The 15,394-nt window shown below is 66.1% G+C and overlaps 3 protein-coding genes across 19 annotated transcripts; all 3 read left to right on the plus strand.

Annotated features, from left to right (window-relative positions):
- The first annotated feature begins 673 nt into the window (after window positions 1–673).
- CYSRT1 (cysteine rich tail 1) lies at window positions 674–1,884 on the plus strand. The gene is made up of 2 exons (XM_004285025.3): window positions 674–956; window positions 1,246–1,884. Exons 1-2 carry the CDS (start codon window positions 674–676, stop codon window positions 1,593–1,595), a joined length of 633 nt encoding a protein of 210 aa, XP_004285073.2. The 3' UTR covers window positions 1,596–1,884.
- A 1,180-nt stretch (window positions 1,885–3,064) lies between these two features.
- On the plus strand, window positions 3,065–4,509 carry RNF224 (ring finger protein 224). Of its 3 annotated transcripts, none has more exons than XM_049711229.1 (2): window positions 3,065–3,351; window positions 4,038–4,509. In XM_049711229.1, exons 1-2 carry the CDS (start codon window positions 3,065–3,067, stop codon window positions 4,507–4,509), a joined length of 759 nt encoding a protein of 252 aa, XP_049567186.1. The 3 variants fall into 3 exon arrangements, with proteins under 3 accessions (XP_049567186.1, XP_033271142.1, XP_004286838.2); XM_033415251.2 differs by having other exon boundaries at window positions 3,065–3,321; XM_004286790.4 differs by lacking the exon at window positions 3,065–3,351 and adding an exon at window positions 3,594–3,734.
- Window positions 4,510–5,168: 659 nt separating this feature from the next.
- On the plus strand, window positions 5,169–11,499 carry SLC34A3 (solute carrier family 34 member 3). Of its 15 annotated transcripts, none has more exons than XM_049711208.1 (12): window positions 5,169–5,556; window positions 6,854–6,977; window positions 7,253–7,342; window positions 7,731–7,859; window positions 7,940–8,083; window positions 8,158–8,536; window positions 8,737–8,826; window positions 8,923–9,010; window positions 9,088–9,255; window positions 9,328–9,444; window positions 9,518–9,642; window positions 10,920–11,499. In XM_049711208.1, the coding sequence occupies exons 1-12, from the start codon at window positions 5,169–5,171 to the stop codon at window positions 11,382–11,384; spliced, it is 2,307 nt and encodes a 768-aa protein (XP_049567165.1). In that variant the 3' UTR covers window positions 11,385–11,499. The 15 variants fall into 15 exon arrangements, with proteins under 15 accessions (XP_049567165.1, XP_049567160.1, XP_049567162.1 ...); XM_004284943.3 differs by lacking the exon at window positions 5,169–5,556 and having other exon boundaries at window positions 6,860–6,977; window positions 8,158–8,269; window positions 8,341–8,536; XM_049711203.1 differs by having other exon boundaries at window positions 8,158–8,826; window positions 9,088–9,233.
- The last annotated feature ends 3,895 nt before the right edge of the window (window positions 11,500–15,394 follow it).

The raw sequence follows: 15,394 nt of genomic DNA on the forward strand, positions 1-15,394 counted from the left end.
AGCTGGCCTCTGGGCCGTGTCTGATTTGATCCCGCCCTTCCTGGGGGTGCCCCCCGAGCGCCAAGGACTAGGGGTGCGTGTCCAGGCCGCACCCTACTGTCCCGGTTGCCCCAAGCGGAGCTCACCGTGCCAGGCCCAAACCCAAGACCCCAGTGCTCACATCCACCCCCCCACATACAGCGACCCTGTATGGCAGGTGCTATGTGCCCCCTCACAGATAGAGGGGATGCAAGGGCCAAGGATGGGGACGCTGAGGGATCGGGGGCTTGTGGCCCACGAGGCCACCAACCAGAGGGAAACTAGTTTCAGAAATGAGCTAGAAACGTCACTTGTGTATGAAGCCCATGTCGCCAACTGTAAGATAAGTAAGTTTTGTCGGCAAAGGTGTGTAAACCGAGCATTTCTTATCGGTTAAAAACCAGCAAACCTCCAAGCCGTGTGTTCGCAAACATCTTGGTCTCTGCCTGCGGGGTACAGGCTGGGTCACAGTGAGGACCTCTGCTCTCTGCTTCGGAGCAGAGGCTCTGAGACGTGTGAGTGATGGCTGGGCCCCCAGACCACCTGCAGGCCCGGCCCCCTCCTCGCCTCCTGTCCTGCCTTCTGGTGAGCTGCAGGTCCCTGGAGGGCCAGGACATGCCCCAGATGCGTTGAGGCTGAATCACCCAGGCTGGCAATGTCCCGGGGAGGCCAGGCTGCAGTCAACGCCCATCCAAAAAAGGAACGGTGGGTGGCCGCTGTGCTCCAGGAGCCGGGGCCTCCTGGGATCCTGGGAACCGCATCTTTGAGCCCCGCCCACAGCCCCGCCCCTCCCCAGGAGGGAAAGGGCAGCTGCCAGTCGCTCAGCTCACAGGCACCGGGCCCCGGCCCAGAGAGCTCACGGGCACTGGGGCCCGGCCCAGAGAGCTCACGGGCACCGGCCCAGAGAACAAGACAGCTTGCTGCCGCCACCACTTCAGGTGGGTCCTGGGCTGAGGGGCTTCCGCACCCCCTGTAGGACCAGCTTAGCTGCATATCCCAGCCCCCACCCCACTCCCAGCTCCGTCACAGGGCCCTGTCTCTCAGGGAGGGCAGAGGACACCTGGGGGCAGCTAGGAGACGCTGGCCCTCACTCTCCTTACTCTCCGCTGCCTTGCACACGCACTGACACATAGGCCTCACACACACACTCAGGCGCTTCCACAGCCTGGCTTTTCTTGGGTTCCCCTCCACTGAGCTGATTTTGTCTCCTCTGCCCACCCCTGCCAGGGCAAGCCATGCACCCCCCTGAGATGCTCGTCAAGGACCTGTATGCCCATGTCAGCATCCCGAGGGCTCACCTGCGGCCCGAGCTGGGGCAGCAGCTGGACGCGGCTCCATCCTCCTTGGAGTCTCAGCCTCTGCCCGTGGGGTCCTGCACCCTGGAGCCTACCGAGGAGGCCCCAGGGCCCAAGGGTGCCAAGGGGCCTGCCTCCATCCAAGGCCAGCAGGCCTGGCAGCAGCCCTGCACCCCCTATGGCAGTGGGCAGGGCCAGGCAGGACTGACCTACGCTGGCCTGCCGCCGATGGGGTGTGGCGGCAACACTGCCCACCACTGCTGGTGCTGTGTCATTTCCTAGCCTGGCCCCTGGGCCGCAGGGCCTGCTGCGCGGCGCCCCCACACGGCAAGCCGGGCCTCTGCTCAGGTGGCCACAGCAGTACCTGGACAGTTGGAACAGCCACTGGCCTGTTGTCATGGGTGTTGGCTGCTCCCCACCCTGGACAGCGGCACCTACCCACCGAGAAGGCTGGCAGCTCAGCCCCCGCCCCGAAACAGAGCCCTGGGCGTTAGCCATAATGGCAGCCCCGGGGACACCCTTGACCACCTCTTCAAGGCCCAGGGCCAGGCAATAAAGCAGGGCGAGCTTCGTCCCGGCCCCTCTTCCTTGCTGCTACCCGCTTTGGGAGGGTCCCAGGCTGGAGGCCACCACAGGCTGCCAGCCGCTATGGGACATTCCGGGGTGGGGCAGCCTCATGACAACCTAACCTGCTCTGCACTCTCAGGTTGGCCCAGAGGCTGGACAGGAAGGCTGGTCGGGCCTGGGTTTGAGCTGCCCTGCATTCCCTGGGGCCGAGGGTGAGCATGGGAGACAAGAGAGTCTGCAGGTCACACACCAGGAGCATGCTGGGCCTGGAACCAGGAGTAGAGCCCGAGAGAAGCCTCCAGGAGGAGGACTGTGCTGGCAGCACAGTGGTGGGCGGCACCAGCGCGGGCAGGTTTCCAGGAGTGGAAGCCCAGGTGGCCAGCACCGAGCCTGCCCACCCGTGACTCACTGCCCTGCCTCGGCCGGGGTGTTTTCCTGGTTTCCCACAGAACATCCAATTCCTGAACATATGCCGTGTGCTTCTCCCCGCTGTCCTGCCTCTGGGGCCTGGGCTTTGTGGAGGTGGGCAGAGAAGGCGCTGGGCCAGACCCATCCCCCACCTGTCCAAGCAGCACAGCGCACCTGCGTCAGGGGCATGTGGGGAGCTGAGCCGTTCGGCACGGGGGTGAGGCCGGGATGCCGGTGTGAAGACTGAGCAGCGAGGCCGGTACCGGGCACACTGATGTTTCCGGGACCAGGCAGAGAGAGCCGGAGGAGGCCAAGCTGGCCCCGCAGGATGGACGTGTCCTGGTGCCAGCCTTCCCCCGACCCCTGGTGACTGGCCACACGGCAAGACTGGTCCCTGGGCGTGGGCAGGCGTGTCACTGGCCTGACTCCACGGGGCTCAGGCTCCCGGCCCTGCCCCAGGACTGGCCCGCACAGGAAGATGACCCCACCTGGGCCAGCCACCAAAAACCCATCTGACCAGCCCAGGAGGCGGGGGCCTGCCGGGATGGCAGGAGTAAGGAGGGGACCCTCTGGGCCTGGCTTCCTCTAGCGGGACAGAGAGGGTTCTGGGGTCCTGACCTCAACCCACCCTTCCCAACACACCCCATTCTGCTATGTCACTGGGCTGGCCCCAGAGCTTCGACCAGGCAGAGGCCAGGGGGAGGTGACCTCTGAGGAGGGCATCCGGAGCTGCCCGCGGTGCCCTGCACCTCAGAGAGTTTCTGGGTGTTCTCTGTATGAGTGGGGATCTCCACTCCTGTGCTGGAGGGCCTCCTTGCAGCCTTACGGGGCTGGCTTGTGATGGGAACATGACAGGCCTAGCCCAGACAGGGACAAAGGCAATGGGACAAATCAACATGGACACACACACTGTGACTGTGCTTGAGCCACAGAGCAGAAGGACCCCTCAGAGCTCTGAGCTGGTGGGGGTCCTGGCAGGCTTCCTGGAGGAGGTGACGCTTGAACTAAGAGCTGAAGAACAGGCATCACCCAGGTCAAAGCCAAAAAGCTTTCCCATCGTGAGGTGGGGGTGGAGTATGAGTGCGGGTGGGGTGGGCACAGGTCTGGGTGGACGAAGCGGGAAGATGGGCAAAGTTGAGTGGCAAAGCCAGGCCTGGGTGAGGGGTTAGTGGAGCTGGGTCTGCGCATGAAGGGGGCGGGGCAGGCAGAGTGGGGGGGGGCCCTTATCTCCTGATGAGTTGGTGGTGCCGGTGGATCCAGTTGCAAGCTCTTTGTGGCTGAAAGGGGAGCCCACGCCTGCCCACAGCCACCACCTGCCTCCCTGCTGACTGGTCCGTGGTAGGCCAGTAACGCGAGCCCCAAGGAGGGAGCCGCAGGGCGCCCTGGGTCCCCCCTACGCCCAGCCACCCTCTGGCTGGACATAGCCACCCAGCAGAGCGGATGCAGGTAAGAGACGCCTGCGGCTCAGGCAGGCTGGGGTGGGTTCGGGCCTGGGATGGCACACGAGAGCCACAGAGGGAGACCAGACAGCAGGGCAGGGTGCTGCCCAGCAGCTGTCACAGGGACCCAGGCTGTGCCCAGAGCCTGGTGTCCACCAGGCCCACTGGCCACCACCCACCCTCCCGTGTCCGCAGAGGCCTGGGCTCCTGTCCTCCGGTGGGGCTTCTGGTGCTGAGGCCCCAACCACGCAGGACAAGCATGGGCAGCCTGGGACGGGTAGGCTGCAACCCCCCTGCATGCCTCCCCCAGGATGCTGCCGCCAGAGGGTCCCCGGGCCTCCGAAGAGGGCACAGCCGCTGGGCCCCAGCGAGGTGACTGCGTCATCTGCTACTCAGCCTATGACCTCACTGGGCACCTACCCCGCCGCCTCTACTGCGGTCACACCTTCTGCCAGGCGTGCGTGCGGCGGCTGGACACGCCAGCCCACGAGCAGCGCTGGATCCCCTGCCCGCAGTGCCGCCAGAGCACACCCACGCCCCGTGGAGGGGTGGCCATGCTGGACCTCGACCTGGCTGCCTTCCTGGCCGTCAGGGCCGAGCGGGAGCCGCCTCGCACAGAACCCCAGCCCCCCACGCCCCTCAAAGGCAGCACCGCCATCACTCAGCAGCCGGCCAGGCTTTGGCCTGCCTTGGGCCCCCAGCCCCACTTCCCCCAGCCCAGATGCTGCTTCTGGGGCTGCAGCGGCCTCTGCTGGGACCCCCCAGGCAGCCCCGAGGCCTGAGCTCCGGCCGGTCTGCAGCACGCCTGCCCAGAACCTCTGGCACGTCTGCCCAGAACAGCCTGGCGGCAGAGTGTCCCGGGTGCCACTCTGCGTGTTCACCCCGGGGCCACAACCTAAGGTCGGGAGCTGTGCCCACAGTACCGTAAGCCCCTGCAGGAGCTGGAATCCCAGCCAGGATTCCCAGGCCCCGCGCTGGTCTGTGTGCAGGGGAGCGGTGCTGCTGTCAGAGTCGCCTGCAAGGCCAGCCCGGGTCCAGACCCAGCTCACAGGGTGGCTCCTGAAAGGGTCTGGGCTGCAGGCCAGAGCGGCAGGGCCCGGCAGAGGCTGTTCCCGGTCCTGCTGGAGCAGGTCTCCCCTCCTCTACAGAACGGCCCAGAGGCGTGAGCCCGGAGGGAGGGAGGGCCTCTCCCTTCACCCCTGGCCCGTGAGGCAGCCCTGCGATGTTCGTCTGCTCACTGAGCTCCCGCTGTGTCGGGAGCTGTTTGGGGAGGGTCCCCCGCAGGCACAGTCACTGCTGCCACAGGTGTCCAAGGAGGTCCAGGCCCAGGGTGGGGGGACCTGCCTGAAGGGCTGCTCAGGACAGCCGCTCCCATGCCAGGCCCTCAGCTTCCTTCTGCCTCCCCGTGGCCACCAGACAGGCCCTTCAGAGGGACCAGAGCATGTGCTGGAGACAGTGGACGCAGACCCCACCAATTGGGCTGCAGCATCCCCACCCCCGCACAGGAAGGAGGCCCTGGGAGGGCCCACGGGGCCCGCGCCGGGCAGCGGGTGGCAGGGACGGACAAGAGAATGTGCTGAGAGGACACTCAGAAACCTCCGCCCTCCTGGGGACAAAGTCCCCCTGCACCAGTGACCGGTGGGCAGCAAGCAGGGGGCCAGGAAGACCAGGCCTGACAGGGAGGGGCCGGCCCCAGCCGGACAGCTCTTCCTCCCCACATCCCAGGAGCAGGAAGGGGACTGACCACAATAAGAGGCACTCCACGAGCAAGGGGGCCGGTCAGGGCTCAGCTGGAGAGAGAACAGGATGGGCCGAGTCTCCTGGTCCAGGTGAGCTTGGGCAGTGGGCTGGGCAGCAACGTGGCCTGGGGGAGGGGCCTGGCCCGCCCTCCCCCTTGCAGATGACGGCATGACACCCGTGACCGTGACCATTGCTGCCCAGCACTGGGGCTGAGCCCGCAGGGAGCTCTGCCAGGCCCAGCCCTGCCCCAAGCCCAGACCTGAACTGGATGACCTCAGGGGCTGTTGCCCTCCCCGCCTACCTGGTACAAAGGGCTTCCCTCTGGCTATCGGACCTGGGCAGGAAAACCACAGTGAGGTCCGTAGAGCTTCCCGAGGGGTCCCCAGGCTGGCCAGTCAGAGCCCCAGCACCCTGCCCTGCCTTGGGCAGGCAGCAGGCAGCACCTGGCGTGTCACCAAGTCATCCATTCGTGGAAGTCCAGCACTCAGGACCCCCTGCCCAGCCCCGCAACAGCCCTGAGTGACAGTGGGGCCTGGACGAGGCGGGCACCGGGGCTGCAGGGGTACCCCTCAGGGGCCTCGGCTCCTGGGTAAACATTAATGGGGCTCAGCGCACGGCAGGTCATGTGCGCACCCAGCAGATCTTTGACCTGCAGCTGCTCCTGGCCTGTGTCTCCTCCCCGAAGGTGCCCCTCACTACCCACACAGGTAGGAGCTTCTAGGACCAGGTGGGGACCCAGGACACTGGGGTCAGGGCTGGGTGACCTCCAGGGCTTAGGCGCCCCCCCCACTCTCTAGGAGCTGAGGGAGAGAGAGCAGCTTGGGGGCAGCAGGCTCCCCAGCTCCCGGGCCTTAGGCACTGGGAGCTGAGGTAGGCGGCTCGATGGGAGCTCCAGACCCAGCAGGCTGAGGAGGGAGCCTTGAGGTGGGGTGGGGGCGACCAAGCCCCCTGTCCTGCCCCCCATCACTGGAGGTGGGGCCCTTATCAAGCGGAGATGTTGCCGTTTGGTACCAAATACCAGAGTCTAAGCCGCGACCGGCTGCAGTGGTCTCTGTGACACCTGATAGGAGAGGTCCCCGAGTCCCCGGCTCCCAACCACTTCCGGCCACACCCCAGCACCCTAGGCCACCCACCAGGCCTTCTTCCAGCCAGGACCAGCAATGGAGCCAAGGTTCCCTCAACTCGGTCCCCCCAAACTGGACTGGGCTCACCTGACAGCCACTTGACGTCACTATAGCCATCTCCCTGCAGACAGAGGAAGGGGACAGTCACCAAGGCCAACGGCGGGTGGGAAGGGAGGACAGCAGTGAGGTCTCAGGCCAGGGGACCCCAAGACCTGGCGGGCAGGGGGAGGAGCTGTGTCTGAACTGCCCTTCCCCCCAGCAGATCTAGATTTGGGCCTGGGCCTGTCCCTGCCCAAAATCCATGCCGAGTTCCCTCACCTGCGCCCAGGACCCTCCTGCCACTCTGGACACAGTTGGCCTGGTGGACCAGAGGCTGGGAAATGCAGGTACCAGCAGCCCCAGGGTCCCGGAGCCTCGGCCTGCCTCCCTGCCCACCCACCTGGCCCCTGACCCATTGCTCTGGGGAAGCTGGGAAAGGGGCTCCAGCCCATCCGTCCCCAGGAGAGCCCAGGGGCCGGAACAGTTAGGGGCCCCCCTCCTTCCCACTCTTGTCCCTCACCCCAAGCCCCTGTGCCACAGTCCCCCAACCCCTTTGGGCGCCACCTAAAGGTGTCCAGGAAACAGCTAGGTTCCTGGCCCTACCTGACCCTGATCCCTGCAGGGACCTCCGGTTCTGCCCCCATCTTGGAAGACGGGGATGTGGACCCCTGGGCCCTCCCTCAGCTAAAGGACACTGGCCAGTCCTGGAAAGGTAGGTCTGGAGATGCTGGGTAACCGGACAAACGAGGCTCGGACTTGCCAGGGTGTGAGCGTGAGAGGGTTCTTGGGGAGAGAGAGCAAGGAGGGGATTTGCCTCAACGGGCCCCATGGAAACCCGCCACGCAGACCACCACCAGGGCACCCTGGTCCCTCAGCTCAACGGCCTGCCTGCCCACCTGCCCTCCCTCCTCCCTCCTGTGGGCAGTGAGGCTCCCCGGAGGCCCTAAGGGGCTGTCTGCTTGGCCACTCTGCAAAGGAACAGAGGAGAGGGACCCTGGCCCTGTGCTGGGAGGGGGGAGAAGAGGAAGGGGCCTGGAAGGGGAGCCGGGGCGGGGGCAGGGTGGGGACTGGCTGAGGACAGCCCTGCCCTCTGTCCTCAGAGCTCAGCACGGCCGGCAGGGTGCTCCAGGGGGCTGCTGGCTTCCTCAAGGCCTGTGGGCTCCTGGGCAGCCTCTACCTCTTCATCTGCTCCCTGGACATCCTCAGCTCTGCCTTCCAGCTGCTAGGCAGTGAGTGACTGGCTAGGTGGCTGGGGGTGGGGCAGCCAGCCAACCGTCCCCAGCCTCAGGGCACCGTCTCCCGGGCGTAGGCAAGGTAGCTGGAGACATCTTCAAGGACAACGTGGTGCTGTCCAACCCTGTGGCTGGACTGGTCATCGGCGTGCTGGGCACGGTCCTCGTGCAGAGCTCCAGCACGTCCTCCTCCATCGTGGTCAGCATGGTGGCCTCCAAGCGTGAGTGCCCCCCTCCCCTCCCCCAGGATGGTGGTGGCGGGGTGAGGGCCGAGGCTGATGCAGTGCCCCTACAGTGCTGACTGTGCGGGCATCTGTGCCCGTCATCATGGGCGTCAACGTGGGCACATCCGTCACCAGCACCCTGGTCTCGATGGCACAGTCGGGGGACCGGGACGCGTTTCGGAGGTGAGTGAGGTGCGGGGGAGGGCAGGGGCTGCGGCTGGAGCTTCCGACCACCCAACTCCGTGTGGCCTCAGGGCCTTTGGCGGCTCAGCCGTGCACGGCGTCTTCAACTGGCTCACGGCGCTGACCCTGCTGCCGCTGGAGAGCGCTGCGGCCCCCCTGGAGAGGCTCAGCGCACTGGCCCTGGGCGCTGCCAGCCTGCAGCCCGGGGGGCGCGCGCCTGACATCCTCAAGGTGCTGACACGGCCGCTCACAAGCCTCATCGTGCAGGTGAGGCCAGCCGCTGCTTCCGGCAGGACCCACACGCCAGGCGTGGCGGGGAGGGGTTTCTTGGGGAGGTGGCGACAGACAGTCGAGGCAGATGTGGGCAGGGCGTCGTCGGCTGGGGAAGAGAGAGCACACTGGGCCGGGCTGTGGTCCTCTGAGCCCCCGGGAGTCCAACACCAGACCCAGACTCCTCTGTCCCCCAGCTGGACGCTGATGTCATTACGGGCCGCGGCACAGGCAACGCTACCAACAGTAGCCTCATTAAGCGATGGTGTGGCACCGAGGTGCAGACGGTGAGGTGCCTTGGACCCCTGAACTCCGACCCACTGAATTAGCCGGTGCTGGCTACTCTGAGCCTGTCCTGAGCCCAACCCGCCTTGCCTCCCCAGACTGCAGGGAACAGCAGCACCTGTGCGGCGGCCACTGGGGGCCCCTGCCCTGCGAGGAACAGCTCTGCCGCCGAGGAGCAGCTTCCCTGTGAGGCCCGGCGCCCGCCCCAGCCCCGCCCACCCCGCGCGCGGGCCGCAGCTCACCCACCCCTGCCCCGCCACCAGGCCGCCACCTGTTCGAGGGCACAGCGCTCGCGGACCTGGCCGTGGGCTTCATCCTGTTGGCTGCCTCCCTGCTCGTGCTCTGTGCATGCCTCGCCCTCATCGTCAAGCTGCTCAGCTCCACTCTGCGGGGCCGCGTGGGCCAGGCCGTGAGCACCGTCGTCAACGCTGGTGGGCCTTGGGGAGGCGGTGAGGGTGGCGGCGAGGAGGTCCGACTGCGGGTGACCGGCTCCCCCTCCGCAGACTTCCCCTCCCCATTCGGCTGGCTCAGCGGCTATCTGGCCATCCTCGTGGGGGCCGGCCTGACCTTCGCGCTCCAGAGCAGCAGCGTCTTCACTGCAGCCGTCGTGCCGCTCATGGGTGAGCACAACAGGTGGCACCTGACCGAGGGGGCAGGGGGTGAGGGGCCCGTGATGACCCCTGGCTCCCCCAGGGGTCCGGGTGATCAGCCTGGAGCGGGCGTACCCCCTCTTCCTGGGCTCCAACATCGGCACCACCACCACGGCCCTGCTGGCTGCCCTGGCCAGCCCTTCGGATATGCTGATCAGCGCCGTCCAGGTACCACCCTCCCGCACCCCTCCCCTGCCCCCAAGCCCCTCCCACTCCCAACACAGGCCTGGGGCTTGCGCTCAGGCTCAGCCCCCTCCTGTCCAGCCCTCTGGGCTGGAGGCGGCAGGCCTTCCCTGGGGCCTCAGGCTCGAGCTCTCCTGGGCCCCACCTCTGGCTGCCTGCTCAAACCTGCAGCCTCCTCATCTTCCGGGACCCCAGGGGCCCTGTGGGCATTTCTCAGGGTCCCAGGCCTTCTTCTCTTCCCCTGCAACCTTATCATTTCTAGGATCCTGTAGTCCCAGGGTGCCTTCTCCTCCTTTCCAGCTGGCAGCTCCCCCCAACCTCTCCTGAGGGACCACTGCATACTGCTGGCTGTGTCCCTTTGAGGCCTCCCGGCCCTCGGGGGCCTCAAGCCCCTCTATGCCAACACCTCTAGGATGTCCCCCACCCCCAGGCACCTAAACCCCACAGGCCCCTACGTGGATGACTCACCGTCCTCCTCCGTGCACCCTTGGCCGGTCACAATTCTGCCTCCGGGATGCCTCCCCCAGCTGCGCACCCCACGCCCACTCCCATTCAATCCTGCGGATTCTCTCCAGATCATCCCGTGCTCCACTGCTTCTGTCCCAGCACCCTAACAGGTGCAGCTCCTGAAAGCCTGGATCTTGCTGGGCTGCTGCCCACAAGAAGAGATGAACCCCAGCCCTCCCCGACTCCCACCTGCTCTCTTGCCTTGGCTCTTTGTCCATTTGGAACCTCCCAGTGCAGGGCCCTGATCCACCCCCTCCAGGAAGCCCTCCGGACTGCACCCACCACACCGACTCCTCGACTTCTTCAGCAACCCCTGGAGGGAGTTGTGTTCTCTCCACGTGTGGCCCTGCAACTCCTCCTCACAGGAGCCAGGCCAGAGCCCAGGGCTGGGTGGCCAAACCCGCTCAGGGATGGCATGAGCGGGGTCACCATGAACGACGCTTTGGCAAGCTAAGCCAGCTCAGGGGAAGGTCGAATCCACGGGGTCATCACAGATGCAGTTACCACACGGGGATGCCGTACTAGGGTCCCGACCCTCAAAGTGTTGGGGGGTGCAGGAAGAGCGGGCCCAACACAGCTGGCCAGAATTTGCCCTCCCAGGCTGCCGTCTCGGCTAACAAGCGGGACCGCAAACTGCCTTTGGGCTTAGTGCCCTTTCTGCCAAGAAAGGGAGGGGCAGGCGTCCCGGGGAGCCCAGGGGACCCCGTACCACAGAGCCCAGGCTCCTGAACCCTGCTTGCCCTCCCTCCCTCCAGGTCGCCCTCATCCACTTCTTCTTCAACCTGGCTGGCATCCTGTTGTGGTACGTGGTGCCCGTCCTCCGGCTGCCCATCCCACTGGCCAAGCGCTTTGGGGACCTGACTGCCCGCTACCGCTGGGTGGCCGTCGCCTACCTGCTGCTCAGCTTCTTGCTGCTGCCGCTGGCCGCCTGCGGGCTCTCCCTGGCGGGGAGTACAGTGCTGGCTGCAGTTGGGGGGCCCCTGCTTGTGCTGGTACTCCTCATCATCCTGGTCGCCATCCTGCAGCGGCACCGGCCAGCCTGGCTGCCCCGCCGCCTGCGCTCCTGGGCCTGGCTGCCCCTGTGGCTCCGTTCTCTGGAGCCCTGGGACCGCCTGGTGAGCCGCTGCTGCCCCTGCAAGGCCTGCAGCCCCCCTCAGGCTGCGGCCAAGGAGGCCCACTGCTATGAGAACCCCGAGGTCCTGGCCTCCCAGCAGTTGTGAAGAGCGGGCGCCCCCACCCCCGTTGACCTCTGGGTGCCCTGAGGGATCCTAGTGGCTGCGGACATCTGCATCACCTGCATCACCTTCTTTGCAAATAAACAAGCCTGTACCCAGGTGTGGGTGGTCTTCTCTCCCCAACCCCAGGCTGCGTGGGCAGGGCCCCACCTGCCTTCATAGGGAGCTGGGAGTGGGGCAGCGCCGTTGCTGCCCCCAGCGGACACCCGGGGCCCGCACTGAGCCCTCGTGGGAGCTGGCCTTCCCCGGAGGTGCGGCTACACAGCTGATCCCCGAGGCCCAAGCTGTGACTCTGTTTCTCTCCGCGGCCACTGGGGACAGAAGGCCCTAAGTAGTGGCCAATCCAGAGCGTAGAGACTTCCCGCAGCAAGAAGCTCAGGGTCCAGGGAGGCTGGAAGCGGCCGGGGCCTTCCCTGTGGGTACAGGAGGGAAAGGGCGACCGGCTCCCACGCACCGCCGCCGCGGAGGACGCGCGCGGGCAGCTCCTGCGCCGTCCAGCCCCCTGTCGGCGGTCGGGCTGGAGGACGTCACGTGGCCGCGGCAGGGCCCCGAGTTCCGCAGGTGCGTCGGGGAGTGGGGAGGGGACAAGCAGAACCGGGAGGCCCCAAGGCGCCCTGCTCCTCTCCGTCCCCGTTCTGCCTTTATCTCTTTTTCCGCAGAGCGTGGCGCAGGCGCTGCAGAGCACGGGGCTGCGGGGTGGCGCGTGGCCGGAGCGGGGAGGGGCGGGGGGGGGAGGCCCTGCGGGTAGGGGAGTGGGCGGGCGCGGGGCTGCGGGCTGCGGCTGGGGGGGGGGCGGAGCGCGGGGCAGGCGAGCCAGTGCGCGGTTTCCCGGGTCCGCCAGCCTACAGTTGGCCGGCCGCCAGGGGCGCCACCCTGCCGGCCTGGGCAAAGGGGGTGCTCAGTGCCCCCCACCCCAGGAAGTGGGTCCTGCCCGCGACGCCCGGCGCCGCTCGCATCTGGAGGCCCCCACCTACGCGAAACACCTCGGCCGCGAGGCGGTCGAAGGCCTCCGGGCCAGGTGCCCACCTGGGGGTGGAGCGTGCGGGAGGGGGCCGCCCCCGCCCGCCCCCTGCTCCTCCCCGCAGGGCAGCGGGTTTCCACACAGGACCGCTTTTGTCTGGCGGCCGGGCGGTAACCGGACACCCCTCCAGCCCGGGGCTGCCCACAACCCCAGCCCGACCTCACGCCTCCGCCCTGAGAGGAGGGCATTGGCGGATCACGTGTCCCGGCACAAGTCGCGCACGGAGAGGGGCGCGCACGCGCAGACCTGCGGGCCGCTCGGGGTCTGGTTTGCCCCGTTAGCTGCTGCGGCCAGTCACCGCCTCTCGGTCCGTGGATGCTACCCTGATGGGAGCACCTTCCTTCCCTGGCCCCCACGTTTGCCTAACCAAACCCGGGGGGACAGGTGTGAATCGTCAGGAAGATGAGACCAGGGGACCCCAGAACCAATTATTGTCCAGGATCATGTCCTTTCACTTCTCAGGTCTCTCCGCCCCACTCCGTGTCCCCTAGTCCCTCTCAGCCCCTCCAGGTCTCCTGTCCCCCCCAACACGCTCCTGGGTCTCCTGAGCCTGGGGCTCACCCTGGCCTCGGAAGGAGCTAGTCACACCTTCTGAGAGCCACAGGGGCCTCATGGGAACAAGACCCCTGGGGCAGGCTCATTACCCCGTTTTGGCTTCCCCCCACTTTTGTAACCTCAGGACACACTTGTGGTTCTGACATCAACCTCACTCTCATGGAAGTCCCCTGAGGAGGGACTGGGCCTGGCTGCTTCCCTGGGGACATGGAGGGGGCAGCTCCCCCTCCCCATGGTGGGAAGGCAGTGAGAGGGGAAGAAAGTACCCCATGCACCTCTCCTTCCGGGGGCGGGTGAGGCCGCCCACAAAGGCTGACTGCTGGGTCCTTTGAGGCCGTGAACGACTGTCTGCCTGCTGCTCCTGCCTGGCGGTAACGCACCCTCCCGCTGGGACCATGGCCACCGGTAAACAGAGCCGTCGTTGTGGATGCCTCCGACAGCTGCAGGCTGGGGCAGGAGAGCCAGGCGCCTAGCACTCCCACAGCCCCTGCCCACTCTGCCCTGCGTCCCGCTGGGCCACAGAGCCGCACTGGGCCCAGACCGGCCCCCCAGCCCAACCTCTCCACCCTGCAGCAGGAACACCCTTGGCTAAGGGTGGGGACCTGCAGGGCTTACCCCCGCCAGCCCTGGGCAGCAGTGGCAACTGTGGTCCTTGGCCGAGGGACACAGGGAGCTTCCTGCTGTCTTGTTCCCAGTGTTCACTTTGGGAGGGCAAGGTGGACAACCTGGTGCCACGGGGGGCTCTGGGGCTCACACCTGGGTGGGAGACACAACTTCTATTTTGTTACCTGTAAAGTAGGGGGGCCATGCCGAACTCCCAGCCCTGTGTGCACTGGTCACAGGAAACAGGGACCTTTGCCAGTGGGGATCTCAGGCAAGTGTGGGGGGCAAGGAGAGAAGGCTTTGACAAACATCTCAAAGAGCACTGCTCACTGGCTCGCTTGGAGGAAAATCTGAGCTGCTCCCTTGCTCACCAGTTTGTGGGTTTGGGACAACTCAATGCTACCAGGCCCCAGAGCCTCCCTGCTGCAGGGCCAGGGCCGTGCAGACTGCTGCTTGGGCAGCTAAACCACTTTGCAGGGCACCGTGAGAACCCCGGATGCCAGGCAGTGACCCTGCACACCCCACATGCCACTACCTGTGGCCAGCAGAAGCCGGGCCCACCTTCCTGTACTGGCATGGAGGGGGGACTGACCAGCACTTTGACATGCTGACTCACCCTCCAGGTCAGGACTGCAGCTGCAGACCACTCTCAGGGGATGCAAAGGCTAATCTCTATGCCGGCATGCTGCTTGCCCCAACAATTCCATCCACAGATTAAGTATAGAATAACATGTCCTAACGCTGCAGTATACCATGATACCGTAGTGTCATGTATTACACGGTGAAGAGAAAAGCGCATTCTCTTTAGGTAGAAATAAACAGGTATTGCCCCCAACACCCTTGGGTTGGTGAGCAAAGGAGGGTAAGAACCGCACTGAGAAAACCAGAATCTACAGAGGACCCAGTGGCCACGGCAATGGAGGCTGTCCAGGGCAGACCCAAGGTCGTAATTCCTGGTTTCTTAAATGTTATGCTAATATACTGCAAGTGTACTGTTTGTAAAAGGAGTGATTAAAGGTGTGACCACGTGTAATTTAACTGTTTTTCCTTCATAAATTTTTTTTCCCCCCAAACAAAAATCAAGGACGAGTAAAAACATTTGTCCACCCAGGTGTACTGGTCCGTGGTTGCCCAGAGGCCTGGGCGCTGCCCTCGTCTCCACGCAGTTCTGTTCTCTCCTGGGGCCAAAGTCTCAAGGCAACGGGCGCAGGGCCAGCGCGGTCTCCACAACAAGCCGCTGCTAGGCAGGGCCCCTTCCCGCCCTGCCCTCCTCTCCCCTCCCCGCCCCACCGGGCCCACTTCTCCCCTCCTCTGCCCCCTCTCCACGGGCCCGGCGCAGCGGGCCCACGTGCTCCCCCACCTGCCCGCGACGGGTGCGGACCAAGGAGGGGAGCAGGGAGCCACAAGGTCTCCGCCGCTCTGGGGGGAGGGCCCGACTCCACCGACACACCCGCCCCGCCGCCCCTTGGCTCCTGAGCCCCGTATGTCTCTGCTATGAACGGCTCCGCGCCCCTCCTCAGCTCGGAGACCCAGCAACCCGCGCTCGGCCGCCCTCCACAGGGCGCAAGGCGGGCCCGGGCTTAAGCGCTCGCCCACGGGGCGCGCCCCGCCTACCTTCCCCGGGCCTCGGGCCGGCCCTCCCCCGCCCTCCCCGCTTGGCCCCTCCCGAGCCCGCGCCCCCGCCCGCGTGGGTCCCCGCGGCACTGCGGCGGTTACCAGGACGCTGGCCCAGCGTAGCCAATAGCGCCGGCCTGTCGGCGTGCTCTCCGGAGCCAACCAATGAAAGAACAAATCAATCATTTGAAACACCCAATGG

This window comes from Orcinus orca, chromosome 6 (assembly GCF_937001465.1).
Source record: "Orcinus orca chromosome 6, mOrcOrc1.1, whole genome shotgun sequence".
NCBI lineage: Eukaryota > Metazoa > Chordata > Mammalia > Artiodactyla > Delphinidae > Orcinus > Orcinus orca.